The sequence below is a fragment of the Babylonia areolata genome, chromosome 21 (assembly GCF_041734735.1).
Source record: "Babylonia areolata isolate BAREFJ2019XMU chromosome 21, ASM4173473v1, whole genome shotgun sequence".
Taxonomy (NCBI): domain Eukaryota; kingdom Metazoa; phylum Mollusca; class Gastropoda; order Neogastropoda; family Buccinidae; genus Babylonia; species Babylonia areolata.
In genome coordinates this window covers 53,018,894-53,041,139 of record NC_134896.1, presented here as the reverse complement: position 1 = coordinate 53,041,139, position 22,246 = coordinate 53,018,894, and the positions used below count along the sequence as shown (strand labels likewise).

General features: G+C 41.4%; 1 protein-coding gene across 2 annotated transcripts in view; it reads left to right on the top strand.

Annotated features, from left to right (window-relative positions):
* LOC143296258 (atlastin-2-like) overlaps window positions 1-22,246 on the top strand; it is a 35,230-nt gene that overhangs the window by 5,232 nt on the left and 7,752 nt on the right. For both annotated transcript variants that reach the window (XR_013057115.1, XM_076608094.1), the window contains exons 3-14: window positions 313-530; window positions 3,477-3,611; window positions 6,548-6,652; window positions 7,776-7,826; window positions 8,412-8,474; window positions 9,512-9,604; window positions 11,373-11,511; window positions 12,442-12,569; window positions 14,400-14,456; window positions 17,179-17,250; window positions 18,856-19,002; window positions 21,572-21,856. Coding sequence is in view for 1 of the 2 variants with exons in the window: in XM_076608094.1 (XP_076464209.1) it covers window positions 313-530; window positions 3,477-3,611; window positions 6,548-6,652; window positions 7,776-7,826; window positions 8,412-8,474; window positions 9,512-9,604; window positions 11,373-11,511; window positions 12,442-12,569; window positions 14,400-14,456; window positions 17,179-17,250; window positions 18,856-19,002; window positions 21,572-21,856 (1,493 nt within the window). In the remaining variant the exon portion in view is untranslated. The remainder of the gene's footprint in view (window positions 1-312; window positions 531-3,476; window positions 3,612-6,547; window positions 6,653-7,775; window positions 7,827-8,411; window positions 8,475-9,511; window positions 9,605-11,372; window positions 11,512-12,441; window positions 12,570-14,399; window positions 14,457-17,178; window positions 17,251-18,855; window positions 19,003-21,571; window positions 21,857-22,246) is intronic.

Genomic DNA, 22,246 nt, shown 5'->3' with positions numbered 1-22,246 from the left:
AAGGAGCACATTTAGTTTAATTGAAGCATGTGTCTCTTTATATAGCGACAGCCTCAGGAAAAGAGCTTGTCCATTTTAATGTATGTATGTCTTTACGTAGGGCCAGTCAATGGAAGGAAGCTCATATATTCTAATTTAAAGCATGTGTGTCTGGAAAAGTAGCACATTTATTTTAATCAACACACCGTGTGTCTTTATGTATGGACAGCGTATGGATGGGACCGCATTTAATTCAGTTAAAACGAAAAAGCATGTGTGTCTGGAAAAGTAGCACAGTCATTCTAACCAACGCAATGGGTCTTAAATAAACAGCGACAGCCTCAGGAAAGAGTACCCTGATCGGGGAGCCAGTTCAGATCGTGGTGGCCACAGACGAGCACACCTTTGAGCTGGATGAAGATCTGCTGGAGGATATTCTCCTTCGGCCAGACGTGTGCGACAAAAAGGTGGCTGTCGTGTCTGTGGCCGGTGCCTTCCGCAAGGGGAAGTCATTCCTGCTGGATTTCTTCCTGCGCTACCTGGAGGCCAAGGTGGGTGTTGGAAATGTCGGGACTTTGTTGGGTTTTTTTGTTTTGTGTTTTGGAGGAACTTCGGGACTTTGTTGGGGTTTTTTTTTTTTCATGTTTTGGGGGAATTTCGGGACTTTGTTGGGGCTTTTTGTTTTGTGTTTGGGGGGAATTTCAGGACTTTGTTGGGGTTTTTTGTTTGGTGTTTTGGGGGAACTTTGGGACTTTGTTGGGGTTTTTTGTTTTGTGTTTTGGGGGAACTTTGGGACTTTGTTGGGGGTTTTTGTTTTGTGTTTTGGGGGAACTTTGGGACTTTGTTGGGGGGTTCTGTTTTGTTTTTTGGGTTACAGGATTGTTTGTCTGTCTCTTCTGGACATCAAAGTAGGTCTTGGGGACCTTCTTGGTTTTTATTTTGTTTGTATTTTTGTTGTGTGTGTGTGTGTGTGTGTTCTTTTTGTTTGCATGGTATGTGTAAATGATGTATGTGTGTAATGTTTCAGTGTCCCCAGGGGGGCACAAGAAATAAACTTTTTTATGCCTTTTGTGTGTGTGTGCACAACCTTCCCCCCCCCCCCCAACATAACGAAAATATTGATATTCTGGTCAAATGCGTTTAACTTGGGTGTGTTGGTATAGATACAGATTTAGGCATAACTATATAGGTATATTGATATTTGTATTTCTATCATTATAACTGCCTCATGCAATATATTTATCTGTGCACATACACACGCACATGCACATACAAACATATACATGTGCACATGCACACACACCCAACACACACACACACACACACACACACACACACACACACACAAGAACATCTGAATCCATTCACACATACTGACATAGAAAGCACATGTGTGCGTGTGTGTTATGTTTCCTTCTGTATGAGTCATCATGCTACCGGTACATTATTTGATGGCCAGAGCTGATGTGAGTGTGACAGCTGGCAGCAACAGTTGCTCCCTTCGCAAGACGGAAACATCTGAGACAGCAGGTTTATTTGCCGAAGTGCACAGATGCCAAGATTGTTAGAAGAAGAAGAAGAAGAAGAAAATGTGTTGAAAAAGTGTTGCTGTTTCAGCTTTTATTGATTGCCATGTCAGTCACATCTCAGTATTTGATGTTAGGCAAGGCTTGTTGACCCACAAGAAACAAACAACAAAGAATGCATTTCTTTGTTTTAGTTTTTTTTTCAGAAGTGAAGATTATCATGAAGATTCTGTGTTATGATGTGAACATTGGTGGTGAGTGGCAACGTGGGCCATCAAATGGACTTCAGTTTTATGTTGTTTTTTCTGTATTCTTTATTGTATATTATTTAATTTCATTTGATTACTATTTACCTGAAAAAAAAAGGCAAAAATAAAAACCTCTTCTCAGAATCATGTAACTAGTTTTAGCAGTGAAATATTTGTACTGACTTAACAAATCAAGTAATTGCCACTCACCTGTTGTTTTGTTGTTGTTGTTTATATTGATCCACACATTGATCTGTTTGCCAGTTGACTTTCTGAGTAATGTGAGAGGGTGCGTGTGTGTTTGTGTGTGTGTGTGTGTGTGGGGGGGGGGGGGTGTGTGTGCATGTGTGTAGATTCATGTATGTATGCTTGGATGCATGCATATATGGGTGTGTCAGAGTATACTATCATTTTGTACCAGCAGACTGTTCCATACAACAATGGAGTAAAGTCAGTGCAATCACACTTTTTTATGCAGCAAAATGAACCACACAGATAACATACCAGTACACCAGTGTTGCTCATTCCTTTGTCTTCTTGTGGACAGCAGCACTTTCTGACAATACAGACATGATTACAGTCTTCTTTCGGACAGCAGCACTTTCTGACAATACAGACATGATTACAGTCTTCTTTCGGACAGCAGCACTTTCTGACAATACAGACATGATTACAGCCTTCTTTCGGACAGCAGCACTTTCTGACAATACCCTAAGACATGATTACAGTCTTCTTTCGGACAGCAGCTTTTCTGACAATACAGACATGATTACAGTCTTCTTTCGGACAGCAGCACTTTCTGACAATACAGACATGATTACAGTCTTCTTTCGGACAGCAGCACTCTCTGACAATACAGACATGATTACAGTCTTCTTTCGGACAGCAGCACTTTCTGACAATACAGACATGATTACAGTCTTCTTTCAGACAGCAGCACCTTCTGACAATACAGACATGATTACAGTCTTCTTTTGGACAGCAGCACTTTCTGACAATACAGACATGATAATACTGACATTTTTTGTTGTCCTGTCGTTTCAGGTTGGCTGTGATTGTATACACATACACTGATAATACTGACACATTCTGTTGTCCTGTGGTTTCAGGGTGGCTCTGTATACACATACACTGATAACACTGACGTTTTCTGTTGTCCTGTGGTTTCAGGGCCGCTCTGTATACACATACACTGATAATACTGACATATTCTGTTGCCCTGTGGTTTTAGGGCCGCTCTGTATACACATACACTGATAATACTGACATATTCTGTTGCCCTGTGGTTTTAGGGCCGCTCTGTATACACATACACTGATAATACTGACATATTCTGTTGCCCTGTGGTTTCAGGGCCGCTCTGTATACACATACAGCGATAGTACTGACATATTCTGTTGCCCTGTGGTTTCAGGGCGGTTCTGATTGTTTTCACATACACTGGTAATACTGACATATTCTGTTGCCCTGTGGTTTTAGGGCCGCTCTGTATACACATACACTGATAACACTGACATTTTCTGTTGCCCTGTGGTTTTAGGGCCGCTCTGTATACACATACACTGATAATACTGACATATTCTGTTGCCCTGTGGTTTCAGGGCGGCTCTGTATACACATACACTGATAATACTGACATATTCTGTTGCCCTGTGGTTTCAGGGCCGCTCTGTATACACATACAGCGATAGTACTGACATATTCTGTTGCCCTGTGGTTTCAGGGCCGCCCTGACTGGCTGGGTGAGAGTAATGTCCCCCTGGATGGTTTCACGTGGCGCGGCGGGTCAGAGCGGGAGACCACCGGCATTCTCCTGTGGAGCGAACCCTTCTTCTGCACCTTGCCCAACTCAGAAGAGGTGGGGCTCCTGGCTTTCTTTCCAGGGGGTGCTGCTGACGTTGGGGATATTGTGCTGAGGAGGTTATGTTTCAGGCATGCCGTGAATAGTATTAACACTCTAGCATACTGTGTGCTGTATTGTGTTATGTTTTGGTCATAACAGATTTCTTTGTGTGAAATTGGTGTTCCTCTCCCAAGGGAAAGCATGTTGCAATAATGCAGAGCCATGCATTGGTTTTTTGTTTGTTTGTTTGTTGTTGTTTTTTTGGGGGAGTGGGGGGGGGGGGGTGAATGTTGTGTCTGTCTGCAAGTGTTTGTTTTACCACCAAACTGAATTTTTCTACAAAATTTTGCCAGGGACAATCTTTTTTGTTGCCATGTGTTCTGTTACACGAGCTAAGAGCTTGCCGCATACAGGACCGTGGTTTATCGTCTCATCCAGATGACAAGGACCTGGACCACCACTCAAGGTCTAATGGCGGTTAAGGGAGGTACCATAGCCTCACACACATTGCACAAGGAAGGATTGAAATTTGTGTTACCTGTCCATATCTCACCTTATGAACGAAGAGTGATGTTTGTCTGTTGTGACTGAGGATGATGATTTTGGTGGCAGGTTGCGAGCGATGTTTGTCTGTTGTGACTGAGGATGATGATTTTGGTGGCAGGTTGCGAGCGATGTTTGTCTGTTGTGACTGAGGAGGATGATTTTGGTGGCAGGTTGCGAGCGATGTTTGTCTGTTGTGACTGAGGAGGATGATTTTGGTGGCAGGTTGTGAGCGATGTTTGTCTGTTGTGACTGAGGAGGATGATTTTGGTGGCAGGTTGTGAGCGATGTTTGTCTGTTGTGACTGAGGAGGATGATTTTGGTGGCAGGTTGTGAGCGATGTTTGTCTGTTGTGACTGAGGAGGATGATTTTGGTGGCAGGTTGTGAGCGATGTTTGTCTGTTGTGACTGAGGAGGATGATTTTGGTGGCAGGTTGTGAGCGATGTTTGTCTGTTGTGACTGAGGATGATGATTTTGGTGGCAGGTTGTGAGCGATGTTTGTCTGTTGTGACTGAGGAGGATGATTTTGGTGGCAGGTTGTGAGCGATGTTTGTCTGTTGTGACTGAGGATGATGATTTTGGTGGCAGGTTGTGAGCGATGTTTGTCTGTTGTGACTGAGTGATGATGATTTTGGTGGCAGGTTGTGAGCGATGTTTGTCTGTTGTGACTGAGGATGATGATTTTGGTGGCAGGTTGCGAGCGATGTTTGTCTGTTGTGACTGAGGATGATGATTTCGGCGGCAGGTTGTGAGTGATGTTTGTCTGTTGTGACTGAGGATGATGATTTTGGCGGCAGGTTGTGAGCGATGTTTGTCTGTTGTGACTGAGGATGATGATTTTGGTGGCAGGTTGTGAGCGATGTTTGTCTGTTGTGACTGAGGAGGATGATTTTGGTGGCAGGTTGCGAGCGATGTTTGTCTGTTGTGACTGAGGAGGATGATTTTGGTGGCCGGTTGTGAGCGATGTTTGTCTGTTGTGACTGAGGAGGATGATTTTGGTGGCAGGTTGTGGGCGATGTTTGTCTGTTGTGACTGAGGATGATGATTTGGTGGCAGGTTGTGAGCAATGTTTGTCTGTTGTGACTGAGGATGATGATTTTGGTGGCCGGTTGCGAGCGATGTTTGTCTGTTGTGACTGAGGATGATGATTTTGGTGGCCGGTTGTGAGCGATGTTTGTCTGTTGTGACTGAGGAGGATGATTTTGGTGGCAGGTTGTGAGCGATGTTTGTCTGTTGTGACTGAGGATGATGATTTTGGTGGCAGGTTGCGAGCGATGTTTGTCTGTTGTGACTGAGGAGGATGATTTTGGTGGCAGGTTGTGAGCGATATTTGTCTGTTGTGACTGAGGATGATGATTTTGGTGGCAGGTTGTGAGCGATGTTTGTCTGTTGTGACTGAGGAGGATGATTTTGGTGGCAGGTTGTGAGCGATGTTTGTCTGTTGTGACTGAGGATGATGATTTTGGTGGCAGGTTGTGAGCGATGTTTGTCTGTTGTGACTGAGGAGGATGATTTTGGTGGCAGGTTGTGAGCAATGTTTGTCTGTTGTGACTGAGGATGATGATTTTGGTGGCAGGTTGTGAGCGATGTTTGTCTGTTGTGACTGAGTGATGATGATTTTGGTGGCAGGTTGTGAGTGATGTTTGTCTGTTCTGACTGAAGATGATGATTTTGGTGGCAGGTTGTGAGCGATGTTTGTCTGTTGTGACTGAGTGATGATGATTTTGGTGGCAGGTTGTGAGTGATGTTTGTCTGTTGTGACTGAGGAGGATGATTTTGGTGGCAGGTTGTGAGCGATGTTTGTCTGTTGTGACTGAGTGATGATGATTTTGGTGGCAGGTTGTGAGTGATGTTTGTCTGTTGTGACTGAGGATGATGATTTTGGTGGCAGGTTGTGAGCGATGTTTGTCTGTTGTGACTGAGGATGATGATTTTGGTGGCAGGTTGTGAGCGATGTTTGTCTGTTGTGACTGAGGAGGATGATTTTGGTGGCAGGTTGTGAGCGATGTTTGTTGTGACTGAGGAGGATGATTTTGGTGGCAGGTTGCGAGCGATGTTTGTCTGTTGTGACTGAGGAGGATGATTTTGGTGGCAGGTTGCGAGCGATGTTTGTCTGTTGTGACTGAGGATGATGATTTTGGCGGCAGTTTGTGAGCGATGTTTGTCTGTTGTGACTGAGGAGGATGATTTTGGTGGCAGGTTGTGAGCGATGTTTGTCTGTTGTGACTGAGGAGGATGATTTTGGTGGCAGGTTGTGAGCGATGTTTGTCTGTTGTGACTGAGGATGATGATTTTGGTGGCAGGTTGTGAGCGATGTTTGTCTGTTGTGACTGAGGATGATGATTTTGGTGGCAGGTTGTGAGCGATGTTTGTCTGTTGTGACTGAGGAGGATGATTTTGGTGGCAGGTTGTCATCTTGCTGATGGACACCCAAGGAGCGTTTGACAGTGAGTCCACTGTGAGGGACTGCGCCACCATCTTTGCCCTCAGCACCATGCTCAGTTCTATCCAGGTGGGGGGCTCTGGTCTTGTCTTGTCTTGTCTTGTTTTGTCTTGTCTTGTCTTGTTTTGTGTTGTCTTGTCTGTCTTGTGTTGTCTCTTTTTGTGTTGTATTGTATTGTGTTGTCCTGTCTCTTATTGTTTTGTATTGCATTGCTTTGTATTGTATTGCATTATGTGGATTACTTTTGGACACATTTGATTTCTCTGAAAATCAGGCTGCTCTCCCTAGAGAGAGCTAGCTGCCATAATGCAGTTCCACCTTTTTTTTTTTTTTTTTTTTTTTGTCTGAAAGCGTTTTTGTTTTACTATCAGTGTGTATTTTACAGCAGAGTTTTGCCAGGGACCACCCTTTTGTTGCTTTGGGTTCTTTTACATGTGTTTAAGACAACGCTGCTTATGAATCCTGGGTTAATTGTCTCATACAAATGACCAGGACCCAGAACACCACTTAAGGTCTAGTAGAGGGGGAAGTGGAAATCCTAGTCTGTATAAGGGATTTGAACACAAGGACACTCACATCCTAGGTGGGCACATTGCCACCTCTCCACCCTGAGACTGAAGTTACCATTTGTACACATGCCAACATGTAAAGGGATAGCTGTAAAGATGCGGATGATAACCAAGTCTGGTTTCTTGAGACCTGACATGCGCATTTGATTGAACTGATGTGTAGACTTTGGATATTTGCTAAGTTCCTTTCTTTTGTGTGTGTGTGTGTGTGTGATTTGGTTTTGTTGTATTGTATGGGTGGTTATGAATAGATTCTCTGTCTTTCTGAAATGTCATTTATGTTGATAATTAATTTAGCTGCTCTCTGAAGATGGAAATAAATGTTTTTACTTGATTTCAATTCTATTGAATACATTTTTGGTCTTTCTGAAATGTCATTTACATTGATAATTTATTTAACTGCTCTCTAAAGATGGAGATAAATGTTTTTTTACTTGATTTAATTCCATGTGGACTGAATGAGATGTTGGTAATTTGGTCTTTAGTGTGTTATTTTGATTGACCTGTTAACATTGTTTTCAGTTCTCCTTGACTGGTTTGTAACAACTGACAGGTAGTCAGCCCCTGAAATGACCCATTTGTTGTTGGCTTAGCTATAAACACAATGTTATTTCCCATTCCAGGTCTATAACTTGAGTCAGAACATCCAAGAGGATGACTTACAGCATCTACAGGTAGGTTGATTTGTGTGAGTGTTTTTTTTGTTTTTTTTTTGTTTGTTTGTTTTTTGTTTGTGATAATTTCACAAGCTTTTTTTTGTCACTGTGCTTATCACAAAAATGAAAGTGTGGGGGAGGGGGAGAGAACTTCTAGTGATAAACATTACTTTTCTCTGTTTTTAGTTCACTGAAGAATAGTATTGTATTGCTTGTTTATTTTATGTTTAAAAAAAAAAAGAAAAAAAAGACACACACACACACAGACACACACACACACACACACACACACACACACACACACACACACACACACACACACACACACACACACACACACACACACACACACACACACACACACACACACACACACACACACACATACATACAACTAATGGAAGCTACTAACTGCAGCTACTTTTGATTTCTCTGCTGTAACGGAGGAGTCGTTTCCACTGAACATGAATCAGACCTTCGCCGGAGTCTGGCACCCACAGTAAGAATGTTAGATTAAAGGTAATTTTTGGAAGAAAATTGACTGTTTTATCCTATGAATCATTGAGGGAATGATAAGATCGATGCTGTTGGCGTTTGTTTCAGCTTTTTACAGAGTATGGCCGTCTTGCCCTTGAGGACAATGACAACATTTCAAAGCCATTCCAGGTAGGCTGGTTGATAAGTGTTTCTTTTCCATATGTGAATGCAAGTGTATGTATACATTCGTTTTTTATGTATGTATGTTTGCACTGTATGTTTGTCTGCTCGTATGTCTGCTTTTCGGTTTTGTCTGCATGTTTCAGTGTTTGTTCAAGTGTATGCTTATACCATTACTGTGTTTTATTTATAATCTATTATCTTTTCACTTGATTATTGTTATACTTATATCTGTTTTTTTGTGGGCTAGGTCTAAAGTTGGTTTATTATGATATTTCAGGCATATTATTACTGATATGAAGAGTTGTTTTTCTTCATATAATAATTGAGTGCAGATGTCCTTGACTGCTTCTAGAAGATTTTATTAAAAAACAAAGAAAAAAGAAGAAGAAGAAGAAAAAGAAAAAAACAACAAAAAAAACCACGGGAGAAAGCATTTTCAAGCCACACAACCAATTTGTGAGTCCCTGTTTCTGTTCAGGCACTAGCAGGTCTGTACATCTGTTGACCTGGGAAGGTGGGAAAAATCTCCACCCTACCAATATTTTACGAAGTGATATGAAGACATTTCAAGAACTCTAAATATCTAGAACTTTAAAACTGAAAACATCCTAAAAACATGTTACCCATCTTTCTTTTCCATTAGAAGTTCCTCTGTGTCCATGGTGGCTTTGAAATTTGTAGTGCTACCTTAAAAACCAAACACCCATGACCAACGCAGTGTACTGATTATGCTTTCAATGGGTATAAATGTAATCAAAAGTACCAGCAATGTTCATAGAACGTAAAATAATTTTTTTCTTCTTCTTTTTTTTTTCTTAACCGAATATAAAAATCATTGTTTACTATGATTTACCTATGTGTTTCTGACTACAACAAGGTGATTGCAACAAAGTATCAACAACCATCTACCTGAAGATCAAGTCATCAGTCCCATCCACATGTAAAAAAAAAAAATAAATAAATAAAAAAAAAATCTCCACCCTAAACTTAACATGTCCGATACTGGGCGGCCCGAAAACGTTCTTTTTTTCAAATGGTTGCAGGTGTTGCAGTTTCTTGTTCGTGACTGGAGTTTCCCCTACGAAGCAGATTATGGCATGAAAGGGGGGCGTACTCTCCTCAACAGGAGACTGCAGGTGAGGTGACTGACGTCCCCTGCCAGAAACTCGTCATGTGTGTGTGTGTGTGTGTGTGTGTGTGTGTGCGCGCCTGCGTGTGTCTGTGTGTGTTGAAAAAGTTAAAGGAGGATGGTGGCAGGAGGTTTCAGTTTCAGTTTCAGTAGCTCAAGGAGGCGTCACTGCGTTCGGACAAATCCATATACACTGCACCACATCTGCCAAGCAGATGCCTGACCAGCAGCGTAACCCAACGCGCTTAGTCAGGCCTTGAGAGAAAAAAAAAGAGGTGAATAAATAATAGATAAGCATAAATAAATAAATAAATAAATAAATAAATAATTATAATATAAAAAGGTAGTAGTAATAATAATAATAATTAAATAAATAGATAAGACAACAATGGTGGCAGGAGGAAGGTGGAAGAATGGATAAGACGCTCATCTGTCAGTTCAGTGTCCATGAGGGGCAGGGTTCGAAACCCACTAAGACAAGACAGAGCGTAAGCCTGACAAGATGGCGTGGAGAGCCTTGGCCAAAGGAATGATTCAGCGCTTATAGCTTTCAGAGGCGTTTGATTGGCTAAGAGCGGACCGGGCAAGACGGCTCGTCTTTTCACTGTTAGCCACGCAAAATTTGGCCAAGCAGAGCAAACCGATAGGCCTAGTTTGCATCAGTTTGACATGGTAAGTATATGTATCACCAAACATGGAGTATGATACAAACTCCTCCTTTCGCCCTTTCTCTCAAGCATCTAGTCATTTGGATGGGATGATAAACTGAGGTCCCGTATGCAGCATGCATGTGACACACTGAAAAAGAACCCATGGCAACATAAGTGTTGTCCTCTGTCAACATTCTGAAGAAAAAAAAGTCCACTCACATACAGACACAAATATACACGCATGCACTCAAGGCCTGACTAAGCTTCGTTGGGTTATGCCTAGCAGATGTGGTATACTTCTGTTCAACAGTGCTTTAAACTAAGCTGTTGTATCACACACACATACAGGTATTTTGTTATAATTATTGTTGTAGTAACAGGGTAGGCATAAAAATATGATAACAATATGCTATTCATCAGTCATCAGTGTTTTAAGCTATGTCATGTCACGCTGTATATGAATTTGTCTGAATGCAGTGACGCCTCTTTGAGTAATTAAACTGAACATATCACTCACACATAGACTCTAGCATACATTTGTAGAGTCACATCTTTTATTATTATAATTATTGTTGTAGTTAAAGGGTAGGCATAGACATACAAATAATAACATGCTAATCAACAGTGTTTTAAACTATCATAGAAAAATAACATGCTAATCAACAGTGTTTTAAACTGTGTCATATCACGCACACACACACACACTCCAGCATACATTTGTAGAGTCACATCTTTTATTATTATAATTATTGTTGTAGTTAAAGGGTAGGCATAGACATACAATAATAACATGCTAATCAACAGTGTTTTAAACTATCATAGAATAATAACATGCTAATAAACAGTGTTTTAATTACACATACTTAACCGTGACCCAACTAGTGCAGACTCCGGCAGGGGTCTGACATTCCTGTCCTGTGCAAACTACTATCCGCCTATGCGGAGAAACGAAACTACGGCTGATAACCTCCCGGAAGTAGGTAACCTCCCCTTTGTCCCGCTGGCTAGTTAAACTGTGTCATATCATGCACACACACACACTCCAGCATACATTTGTGGAGTCACATCTTTTATCATCATAACCATTGTTGCACAGCAGCTTCCTGTGTTGTCCTGTGTTGTCAGGTGACAGATAAGCAGCCTGAAGAACTGCAGCAGGTCAGACGCCACATCAGTTCCTGTTTCCAGCGCATCAGCTGTTTTCTGCTGCCTCACCCTGGGCTCAGTGTCGCCACCAACCAGTGCTTTGATGGCAGACTGCGAGGTGAAGGAGGGAGCCATAGGAGTTGTGTGTGGGTGTGGGTGTTTGTGTGTCTGTGTCTGTGTGTTTGCATGTGTGTGTGAGTGAGTGAGTGTGTGTGTATGTGTGTGTGTGTGTGTGTGTACATGCATGCTTGTGTAGGTGTGTTTGCATGTATAAACATTTTTAAAAGTATTTTTTTGTTATTATGTGACCTGGGTGAAGACATGATTTGACAAAAAACAAGAACGCCAGAGAATGGACAGACACACAGAAAATACGAAAAAAAACTTAGCCGTATGAAGAGCACAGGAACAGGAGTCAAGGTGGCTGCCGGAAAAAGAGGGCTTAGTATTGCCACCAACCAGTGCTTTGATGGCAGACTGCGAGGCGAAAGAGGGAGCCATAGGATTTGGGTGTGGGTGTTTGTGTGTGTCTGTGTTTGCATGTGCGTGTGAGTGAGTGTGTGTGTATGTGTGTGTGTACATGCATGCTTGTGTAGGTGTGTATGCATGTATAAACATTTTTTAAAGTATTTTTTGGTGTCATATACTGTACCATGTCAAACTGATGCAAACTAGTTTTGTTATTATGTGACCTGGGTGAAGACATGATTTGACAAAAAACAAGAACGCCAGAGAATGGACAGACACACAGAAAATACGAAAAAAAACTTAGCCGTATGAAGAGCACAGGAACAGGAGTCAAGGTGGCTGCCGGAAAAAGAGGGCTTAGTGTCGCCACCAACCAGTGCTTTGATGGCAGACTGCGAGGTGAAAGAGGGAGCCATAGGATTTATGTGTGGGTGTGGGTGTTTGTGTGTCTGTGTGTTTGCATGTGCATGTGAGTGAGTGTGAGTGTGTGTGTGTGTGTGTGTGTGTATACATGCATGCTTGTGTAGGTGTGTATGCATGTATAAACATTTTTTTAAAATATTTTTTTGTGTGCCCCCAGATATTGAAGACGAGTTCCTGAAGCAGCTGCAAGTGTTTGTTCCCATGGTGCTGGCCCCAGACAACATCGTTCTGAAGGAGATCAATGGAACGAAGATCACCACTCAAGAGCTTGTCGAGTACTTTAAGGTCAGTGTGGAGGGGTCTGGGGGTGGGGGGGGGGAAGCGAGGAGCAAGGCATTGTCATGTAATCCATTTGTTGGTGTAGGGCTGCAAAACTTCTCAGTTGAACCAGATTTCTGGATCAAGAAAAAAAATTATTTTGTTTGCAGGCTAAGCAAGATTTTCTTTGGGGTCAGTGTGGAGGGGACTGGGGGTGGGATGTGGATGGGAGGCGGGGTGGTGGGGGGAAGGTACAAGGCATTGTCATTTCATCCATTGGGTGGTATAGGGCTGCAGGGTACTTCTGGATTGAACCAGATTTCTGGGTCACTAAAAATCTTTATTTAATTACACATACTTAACCGTGACCCAACTAGTGCAGACTCTGGTAGGGATCTGACATTCCTGTCCTGTGCAAACTACTATCCGCCTATGCGGAGAAAATGAGAGAACTACGGCCGATAACCTCCCGAAAGTAGGTAATGTCCCCTTTGTCCCCCTGGCTAGCGCCCTCTTTTTCCGGCAGCCATCTCGACACCTGTTCCTGTGCACTTCATACGGCTAAGTTTTTTGCATTTTCTATCTGTCTATCGATTCTTTGGCGTTTCTGTTTTGTGTCCAATTATGTCTTCAAACAGGTCGCACAATTATGTAGCTCGATTGGGAGATTGCTGATCGAAATTAATGCAGTCCTATGAGGGAGTCCAAATAGATCATGGTGACTAACATCCTGACCTGTGAGCTCTGACCTGTCTCATGAGATGCCAAGCCCTTCACAGCCAGGCATACTGGTCAGCAGCAGTCCAGGATGCCAACTGTTACCATTTCACCGTATTTTGTTACACTCAGTCGCGGTTTGTGCCAACGTTATGCCAGCGTCAAAGTTGTTCTGACGAGTTCATTTTCGACTACGTAGCATAGTTACATGATTTCCTGTCGTAACATTACCCAGACGCCCCAGACCTATCAGTCACTAGGCCAGGGCAGTTACTACTAACCTTGGTCTCAGGTGATGATGCTCAGCTTATAGTGTGTGAGCTTACATTGAAACAGCATTGAGTGGACCAATCAGCTTAATCGTAGCAGTTACACCATGTTGCAGGTAGGCCCAAGTGTTTGTATACTTTGTAGACAAAATGTATACCTTGTAGACAAAATGTACATGTACATACACATATGAATAAAGTGCAAGTACGTAGGCGCAGAGAGTTCAGGGCATTGTGGACAGAAGGCCGCAAATGCAAGTGTGCCTATATTGCTATGTAGGGAATCTCAATGAATATAGATAGAAATATAATTGTACATGTTAATATGAAAGTTGTCTGAACCTATCCCATAAGCGCACATGCATGTGTATTCTGAGGGATAAGTATACATCTATAATATTGCCGTCAAAAGAGGGCGCTAGCCAGCGGGACAAAGGGGAGGTTACCTACTTCCGTGAGGTTATCGGCCGTAGTTTCGTTTTCTCTGCATAGGCGGATAGTAGTTTGCACAGGCAGGAATGTCAGACCCCTGCCGGAGTCTGCACTAGTTGGGTCACGGTAAGTATGTTATTTAAACGTAATTTTAGATAGAAAATTTCCTTTTGCTGATGTGGCTTGGAGTCCCAAGTGTTCCTACCAGATTCAAACTGTTCCTACTAAATTTCCTGATTGCTCCTACAAACACTTGACAGGGGTTGGCATCTCTGTGACTTAACATCCTGACCTGTGAGCTCTGTTCTGTCTCAGTGAGGTGACAGCCCTGCACACGGCTGAGCATACTCGTCAACAGTTGTCGAGGGGTTAAAGTTGTAATGACTGTTTTTGTCCTAAGTTGTGACATGATGACGGTGGTGTGGTGTGGTGTCCTCAGGTCTACATGAAGATCTATCAGGGAGAAGAACTGCCTGAACCCAAAACCATGCTGCAGGTGAGACGCTGTTCAGTGACGGCTGTGTCAGACTGGCTGCAGACATTGTAATGTGTTGTGTTGTATTGCATTGCATTGTGTTGTATTGAATTGCATTGCATGGTATTGTAGTGTATTGTGTTGTGTTGCATTGTATTATGTTGTATTTGTGCTGTATTGCATTGTATTGTAGTGTATTGCATTGCATAGTATTGTAGTGTATTGTGTTGTGTTGCCTTGTATTATGTTGTATTTGTGTTGTATTGCATTGTATTGTATTGCATTGCATAATATTGTAGTGTATTGTGTTGTATTGCATTGTATTATGTTGTATTTGTGTTGTATTGTATTGCATTGCATAGTATTGTAGTGTATTGTGTTGTATTGCATTGTATTGTATTGCATTGCATAGTATTGTAGTGTATTGTGTTGTTTTACATTGTATTATGTTGTATTTGTGTTGTATTGTATTGTATTGTATTGCATTGCATAGTATTGTAGTGTATTGTGTTGTTTTGCATTGTATTCTGCTGTATTGTATTGTATTACTTTGTGTCACTACAGATTTTCTCTTTGTGAAATTTTGGCTTCTCTCCACAAGGGAGAGCATGCTGCACAGTGACAGAGATACAGTACATACAAACACACATTCATACATACATGTGCTTATTTCATATGTTTGCATATATACAATTTATTGAAAATGTGTACGTGATGACAGTCCAACATCATCATTTGAAGACGTTGCCTTTGTTTGTTTGATTATGAATCATTGAATGATGTTTTGACTCACTTGTGTAAACAAAGTGAGTCTATGTTTTAACCCGGTGTTCGGTTGTCTGTGTGTGTGTCTGTGTGTCCATGGTAAACTTTAACATTGACATTTTCTCTGCAAATACTTTGTCAGTTGACACCAAATTAGGCATAAAAATAGGAAAAATTCAGTTCTTTCCAGTCATCTTGTTTAAAACAATATTGCACCTCTGGGATGGGCACAAAAAAAAAAAAAAAATGAAGCCTAATTATATGCAAACTGCATTTACTGTTTATATTTTTTGTATTCTCTAAACTTGGCACTTTGATCTGATATTCTGACACAACAACAAGAGCAGTCATTATTATCATTTTTTGTTCAAACAGGAACTTCTTTTGCTAAGCATGGAAGTTTTATTTATTTTGCAAACGTTTTTGGTGCAGATAGTGAAAAAGGGAAATTACTCTGTAATTAATGCTAGGGGACTTAATTTGCTTTAAACTGATCTTTCTCATCTTAAACATTACATTTTGAAATTATACTCAATACATAAAAAGCTTGTGTGTATCACAAGTGAGTCTTGAAGGCCTTGCCTCTCTTGTTTACTTTAGATGTATTGTGGTGTGGATGTTAGTCATGATTTTTTTTTAGTTTCGATACTTTTCTCTTTCCAGGCTTCTTCCTCATGGAATGCACTCCCGTTTCCTGTCTGCCGTGCTGTTTCTTACCCTTCTTTCAAAATTTCTGTGAAAACTCATTTATTTCCAGCCATTCTAATCAGTAAATGATTTCTAGTCTTCATTTGTTTGTTTTCTTTCTATTTCTTGTCATTTTATTGTAATTTCTACTTCTATTATTGTTACTATTTTTAAACATGCATATGTTCATGTACCTTGAGCAGCCAAGGTGTGCTTGTGCGTGTGTGTGTGTGTGCGTACACCTTGTGTGTGGTGGATATCGGTTTGTGGGTTAGAATTGGAGCAGAAGGATTTGTATGTTCAGGTGTATTGTGTGTGTTTTTAATGTGCATGCGTCATTGTATTTTTCATTGTGAATGCCCAGGGCTTTTGTATCATTAGATGGGGCGTACCAAATGCCCTTTTATCATTATCATTATTATTTTACCGTAAAGTTTCGGTCTATTGAGCGCACTGGTATATAAGCCGCGCCCACTAAATTTTGGAAAAAAATGAACTTTATACATACATAAGCCGCACTTATTTCCAGTACCAGAACACATACTAATACTACAGAAAAGCTGTCAATACTGTAGGTTATGAAATAAACACAAAGAGAAGCAAGCGAAAATACTGCTAGTGCCACACACACACACACACAAAAAATAAAATAAAATAAACACAACGAAAATAAGATCCATAATTTAGGGATAGTCACATTTATTGAACGTCATCCTGCTCACTGAATCCACTGAAATCTTCGTCTTCAGTGTCTGAGTTGAAGAGAACCAGCACAGCTTCCTCTGCCATCTTGTCACTGACTTTCACTTCATGAACATGAATGCAAAGTGGAGGTTGCTGCTGGTTCATCGCTTGCATTGTCGTCTGCTAGGTCGATTGTCTTCAATTTGAAGGCTGCATCATAGGCATTACGTCACATTTTCGGCATGATGAGGGTGTACGCTTGAGCAGAGTAGAACTGAATGCTGATCTGAAAGCTTTAATGTGTGGGGATTTGATTTATAAAACGTGCACACTATCCTGAAGCTCATCCAAAAATTCATGGACAGAAATCATGATTTTAGTGAGTTGAAGGGCAGCTAAGAATAGACGAGAACGTGACACTCCAGGGATCGTTAAAATCCTCAAATAAGCCGCATCATTGTGTAAGCCACAGAGGTTGAAGCTGGAGTAAAAAGTCGCGGCTTATAGACCAAACTTTACGGTAATATGTATTGTGATGTGGATGTTAGTGATAAAGATTTTCATTGAGGCCATCGACTTGCTTGGTTTTTCTGTGTGCCTGACACAGGCAACTGCTGAGGCCAACAACCTGGCAGCTGTGGCCAGTGCAAAGAGCCAGTACTCTAAAGATATGGAAGAGGTAATCCCTCATCTTGTTTGTTTTTTTCCTCAGTGCCTGTGCTATTTGTGTCTTCTTCTCCTTCTTCTTCCTCATCTTCTTCTTCTTCCTCGTGTTCTTCTTCTTCTTCTTCTTCTTCTCCTTCTTCTTCTTCCTCGTCTTCTTCTTCTCCTTCTTCTTTGTCTTCTTCTTCTTCCTTGTCTTCTTCTTCTTCGTCTTCTTCTCCTTCTTCTTCCTCGTCTTCTTCTCCTTCTTCTTCCTCGTCTTCTTCTTCTCCTTCTTCCTAGTCTTCTTCTTCTTCTTCTCCTTCTTCTTCGTCTTCCTCGTCATCATCTTCTTCTTCCTCCTCCTCTTCTTCTTCTCTTTCTTCTTCCTCATCTTCACCTTCTTCTTCCTTGTCTTCTTCTTCTTCTTCTTCTCCTTCTTCTTCTTCCTCGTCTTCTTCTTCTCCTTCTCCTTCTTCTTCCTCGTCGTCGTCTTCTTCTTCCTCCTCCTCTTCTTCTTCTCTTTCTTCTTCCTCGTCTTCTCCTTCTTCTTCCTCGTCTTCTTCTTCTTCTTCTTCTTTCTTTTCTTCTTCTTCTTCTTCTCCTTCTCCCTTACCTCTGTGAAGTGTCACTGGGGCACTGCTTTGAAGAACCATTCACCAGATTCCTCCAGGTTGTCGGTTGTGTGTCACTGTTAGTGTAAGGGCATTCATATTTTCCCCTTGCCTGTAGGACTTTTTTTTTTTTTTTTCAAATTTCGTTTTGTGTTTACTTTATGCTGAAGAAAAAGAATCTCACTGAGAATATGCAAACATGGACTGCAAAACCTGCAAAAACAAGTCTTAAAAGATTACATGATAGTTGCTGATGTTTGCACACTCACATATACATGCATGCACACTCTCTCTCTCTCTCTCTCTCTCTCTCTCTCTCTCTCTCTCTCCCTCTCTCTCTCTCTCTCTCTCTTTCTCTCTCTCTCTCTCTCACACACACACACACAAGCATCCCAAAGCCAACAACAAAAAAGATGGTTAGAGAGAAGCTGCCTTGTTGCATCAATCATAGCTTTCTTATTGGAGAGAATAGAAAGAATTCTGTATCCTGTACAGTTCAACAACCATGGCTTTCTTACTGCAGAGAATAGAAAGAATTCTGTATCCCATTTAATACAACAATCATGGCTTTCTTAATGGAGAGAGCAGAAAGAATTCTGTATCCTGTATAATACAACAACCATGGCTTTCTTATTGGCGAGAACAGAAAGAATTCTGTATCCTGTATAATACAACAGTCATGGCTGTCTCTCTCTCCTCTCTTCCTGTAGGTGTAGACTTGAGTTGCATAATTTAAGAATAAAACTTACATTGCCTAAATTCTATAAACTTCCAAGTCAGCTTAAATCAGCATTGATTCACAGCTTCTTGGCATGAACAGACCATATGCAGTTGTCAGTCTGTTTAAAAGCATTCAGACTGTGGTCAACTCTGATGCCTTAAAAACACTGAACTAAGTTTGTCTCTTGATGATGTGACCGCATATTACTAGTTGTTTTTGTAATATATTCATGTGTAAGCTCCCCTTCATGTGGGGGCAAGGGTCTGTACGTGAATGAATTATCCATTTCTGTATGGGTATCGTGCAGGTGTGTGGGGGAGAAAAGCCGTACCTGAACCCCGAGGTGTTGGAGCGAGAGCACGAGCGGTGCTTGCTGAGGGCCATGGATCTGTTCCACGCCACCAGGAAGATGGGGGGTCCCGAGTTCAGCAGACCCTACGAGGACCAGCTGCAGGTCAGGGTGACAGTGATGATGATGATAGTGATGATGACAGTGATGATGGTGATAGTGATGATGACAGTGATAGTATCGATGATAATGATAAAGACAACAGCCCTATGAGGACCAGCTGCAGGTCAGGGTGACTGATGGTGACAGTGATGATGACGGCGATGACGATAGTGATAGTATTGATGATAATGATACAGACAACAGCCCTACGAGGACCAGCCGCAGGTCAGAGTGACTGTGATGATGGTGATAGCGATGACGATAGTGATAGTATTGATGATAATGATACAGACAACAGCCCTATGAGGACCAGCTGCAGGTCAGGGTGACAGTGATGATGGTGATAGTGATGACGATAGTGATAGTATTGATGATAATGATAAAGACAACAGCCCTATGAGGACCAGCTGCAGGTCAGGGTGACAGTGATGATGATGATAGTGATGATGACAGTGATGATGGTGATAGTGATGATGACAGTGATAGTATCGATGATAATGATAAAGACAACAGCCCTATGAGGACCAGCTGCAGGTCAGGGTGACAGTGATGATGATAGTGATGATGACAGTGATGATGGTGATAGTTATGACGATAGTGATAGTGTTGATGATGATAAAGACAACAGCCCTACGAGGACCAGGTGCAGGTCAGGGTGACTGATGGTACAGCGATGATGACGGCGATGATGATAGTAATGGTATTGATAATGATAAAGGCAACAGCCCTGCGAGGACCAGCTGCAGGTCAGAGTGACAGTGATGATGATAGTAATAATGACAGTGATGATGACAGTGATGATGATAGTGATAATGACAGTGATGATGACAGTGATGATGATAGTGATAATGACAGTGATGATAATAGTGATAGTATTGATGATAATGATAAAGACAACAGCCCTACGAGGACCAGCTGCAGGTCAGGGTGACAGTGATGATGATAGTGATGATGACAGTGATGATAATAGTGATAGTATTGATGATAATGATAAAGACAACAGCCCTACGAGGACCAGCTGCAGGTCAGGGTGACAGTGATGATGATAGTGATGATGATAGTGATGATGGTGATGATGATAGTGATAGTATTGATGATAATGATACAGACAACAGCCCTATGAAGACCAGCTGACACTGATGATAGTGGTGATGATATGATAGTATTGGTAATAGTGATAATGATAAAGACAAGAACAACAACAATGATGATGATAGTGATGATGATATTGATAGAGTATTCATAGCAGTTATGATAGTAATAATAATAGATATGATAGTAACAACAAAGACGATTATCATCATCATCATCATCATCATTATGACAGCAGTAATATATATAATTAAAAGGAGAAGAAGAAAAAGAATAATACATTTTTGCAGTGCTTTCAAACCTCTGAACACAATTGACAATAATACGTTAATCTCACACACTCACGCGATATCTCACACATTCATGCAATAGCGCTCGCACCATGCAAGCACGCATACACACACACACCGATACATGCACGCACGTATGTGCACACGCATGCACACACGCAAGTGTGCAGATACAAGTTTTTAATTAATATGCACATGTACGTGTCCAGAATTCTACTGTATTGTGCATACGTTTGTCGATTTATTTTTGTACCTTTGGTAAGAGGTAATCCCTCATCTTGTTGTTTTTCCTCAGTGCCTGTGCTGTTTGTGTTGTCTTCCTTTTCTTCTTCTCCTTCTTCTTCTTCTTCCTCGTCGTCTTCTTCCTCATCTTCTTCTTCGCCTTCTTCTTCTTCTTCTTCCTCGTCTTCTCCTCCTTCTTCCTCGTCTTCTTCTCTTCTCCTCCTTCTTCCTCGTCTTCTTCTTCTCTTCTTCTTCTTCCTCTTCCTCTTCTTCTTCTCCTTCTTCTTCCTCGTTTTCTTCTTTTCCTTCGCCTTCTTCTTCTCTTTCTTCTTCCTTGTCTTCTTCTTCTCCTTGTTCTTCTTCCTCGTCTTCTTCCCCTTCTTCTTCCTCGTTTTCTTCTTCTTCTTTCTCCTTGCCTTCTTCTTCTTCTCCTTCTTCTTCTTTCTCGTCTTCTTCTTCTCCTTCTTCCTCGTCTGTACCTTTGTTTGTACTATCCCCTCGATATTCATTGTGATTCCAGTACACTTGGTAATAAAGACATATTCTAATCTATTCCGTTCTAATATTCATAATAATATTATATTACATAAATGTTATATAATATATTGATTGTTTATTAATATTCTCTTTTTTATATTATTCATTATTCTTTAAATACTTTATCTGTTTGTTTGGGTTTTTTTTATATTCATATTCATCTGTTCATTTTTCTTTCTATTCAATTAAAATAATATTTATTGATAATATTCACACACACTTGCCCCCGTAGGAAGAAATTGACATCATGCATGACAGCTATTGCAAGAACATTTATCTGTATTATTTATTTATTCATTTTTGTTTATATGGTTTACCTGTTTGTTTGTTTTTTGTTTTTTTATTCATAGTCACCTGTTCATTTTTCTTTTGATTAAATTAAAAAATTAATATTCATTCATGATACTCAATCCCCACCCACCCCTCGACAGGAAGAAATTGCCTCCATGTACGACAGCTTCTGCAAGAACAACGAGGGCAAGAACCTGCTGGCGGCAGCCCGCACCCCGGCTGTGCTCTTTGGCACTGTGACCATCTTCTACATGGTCTCCACCTTCGTGGGGCTGCTGGGACTGGAGGCCGTGGCCAATGTGGCCAGTCTGGCCATGTGGGCCTTCCTCCTGCTGCTGGTGGTCTGGCTGTTTGTGCGCTACAGCGGGGAGCACCGGCAGGTGGCCATGCAGATCGATCAGCTGGCAGACCTGCTGTGGGAACAGGTAGGTGGGGCTTTAGAGGGAAGGGTAGGGGTGGTTTGGGTTGAAGGTCCCTGCATAGGCTTTTACGGACATCGGGGTGGTGAATTCATATTCATCGTGTTACGGCTGCAGGACAGTGAATTCATATTCATTGTGTTGTGGTTGTCAGGACAATGAATTCATATTCATTGTGCTGTGGTTGTCAGGACAATGAATTCATATTCATTGTATTATGGTTGTCAGGACAGTGAATTCATATTCATTGTGTTGTGGTTGTCAGGACAATGAATTCATATTCATTGTATTATGGCTGCAGGACAGTGAATTCATATTCATTGTGTTATGGTTGTCAGGACAGTGAATTCATATTCATTGTGTTGTGGTTGTCAGGACAATGAATTCATATTCATT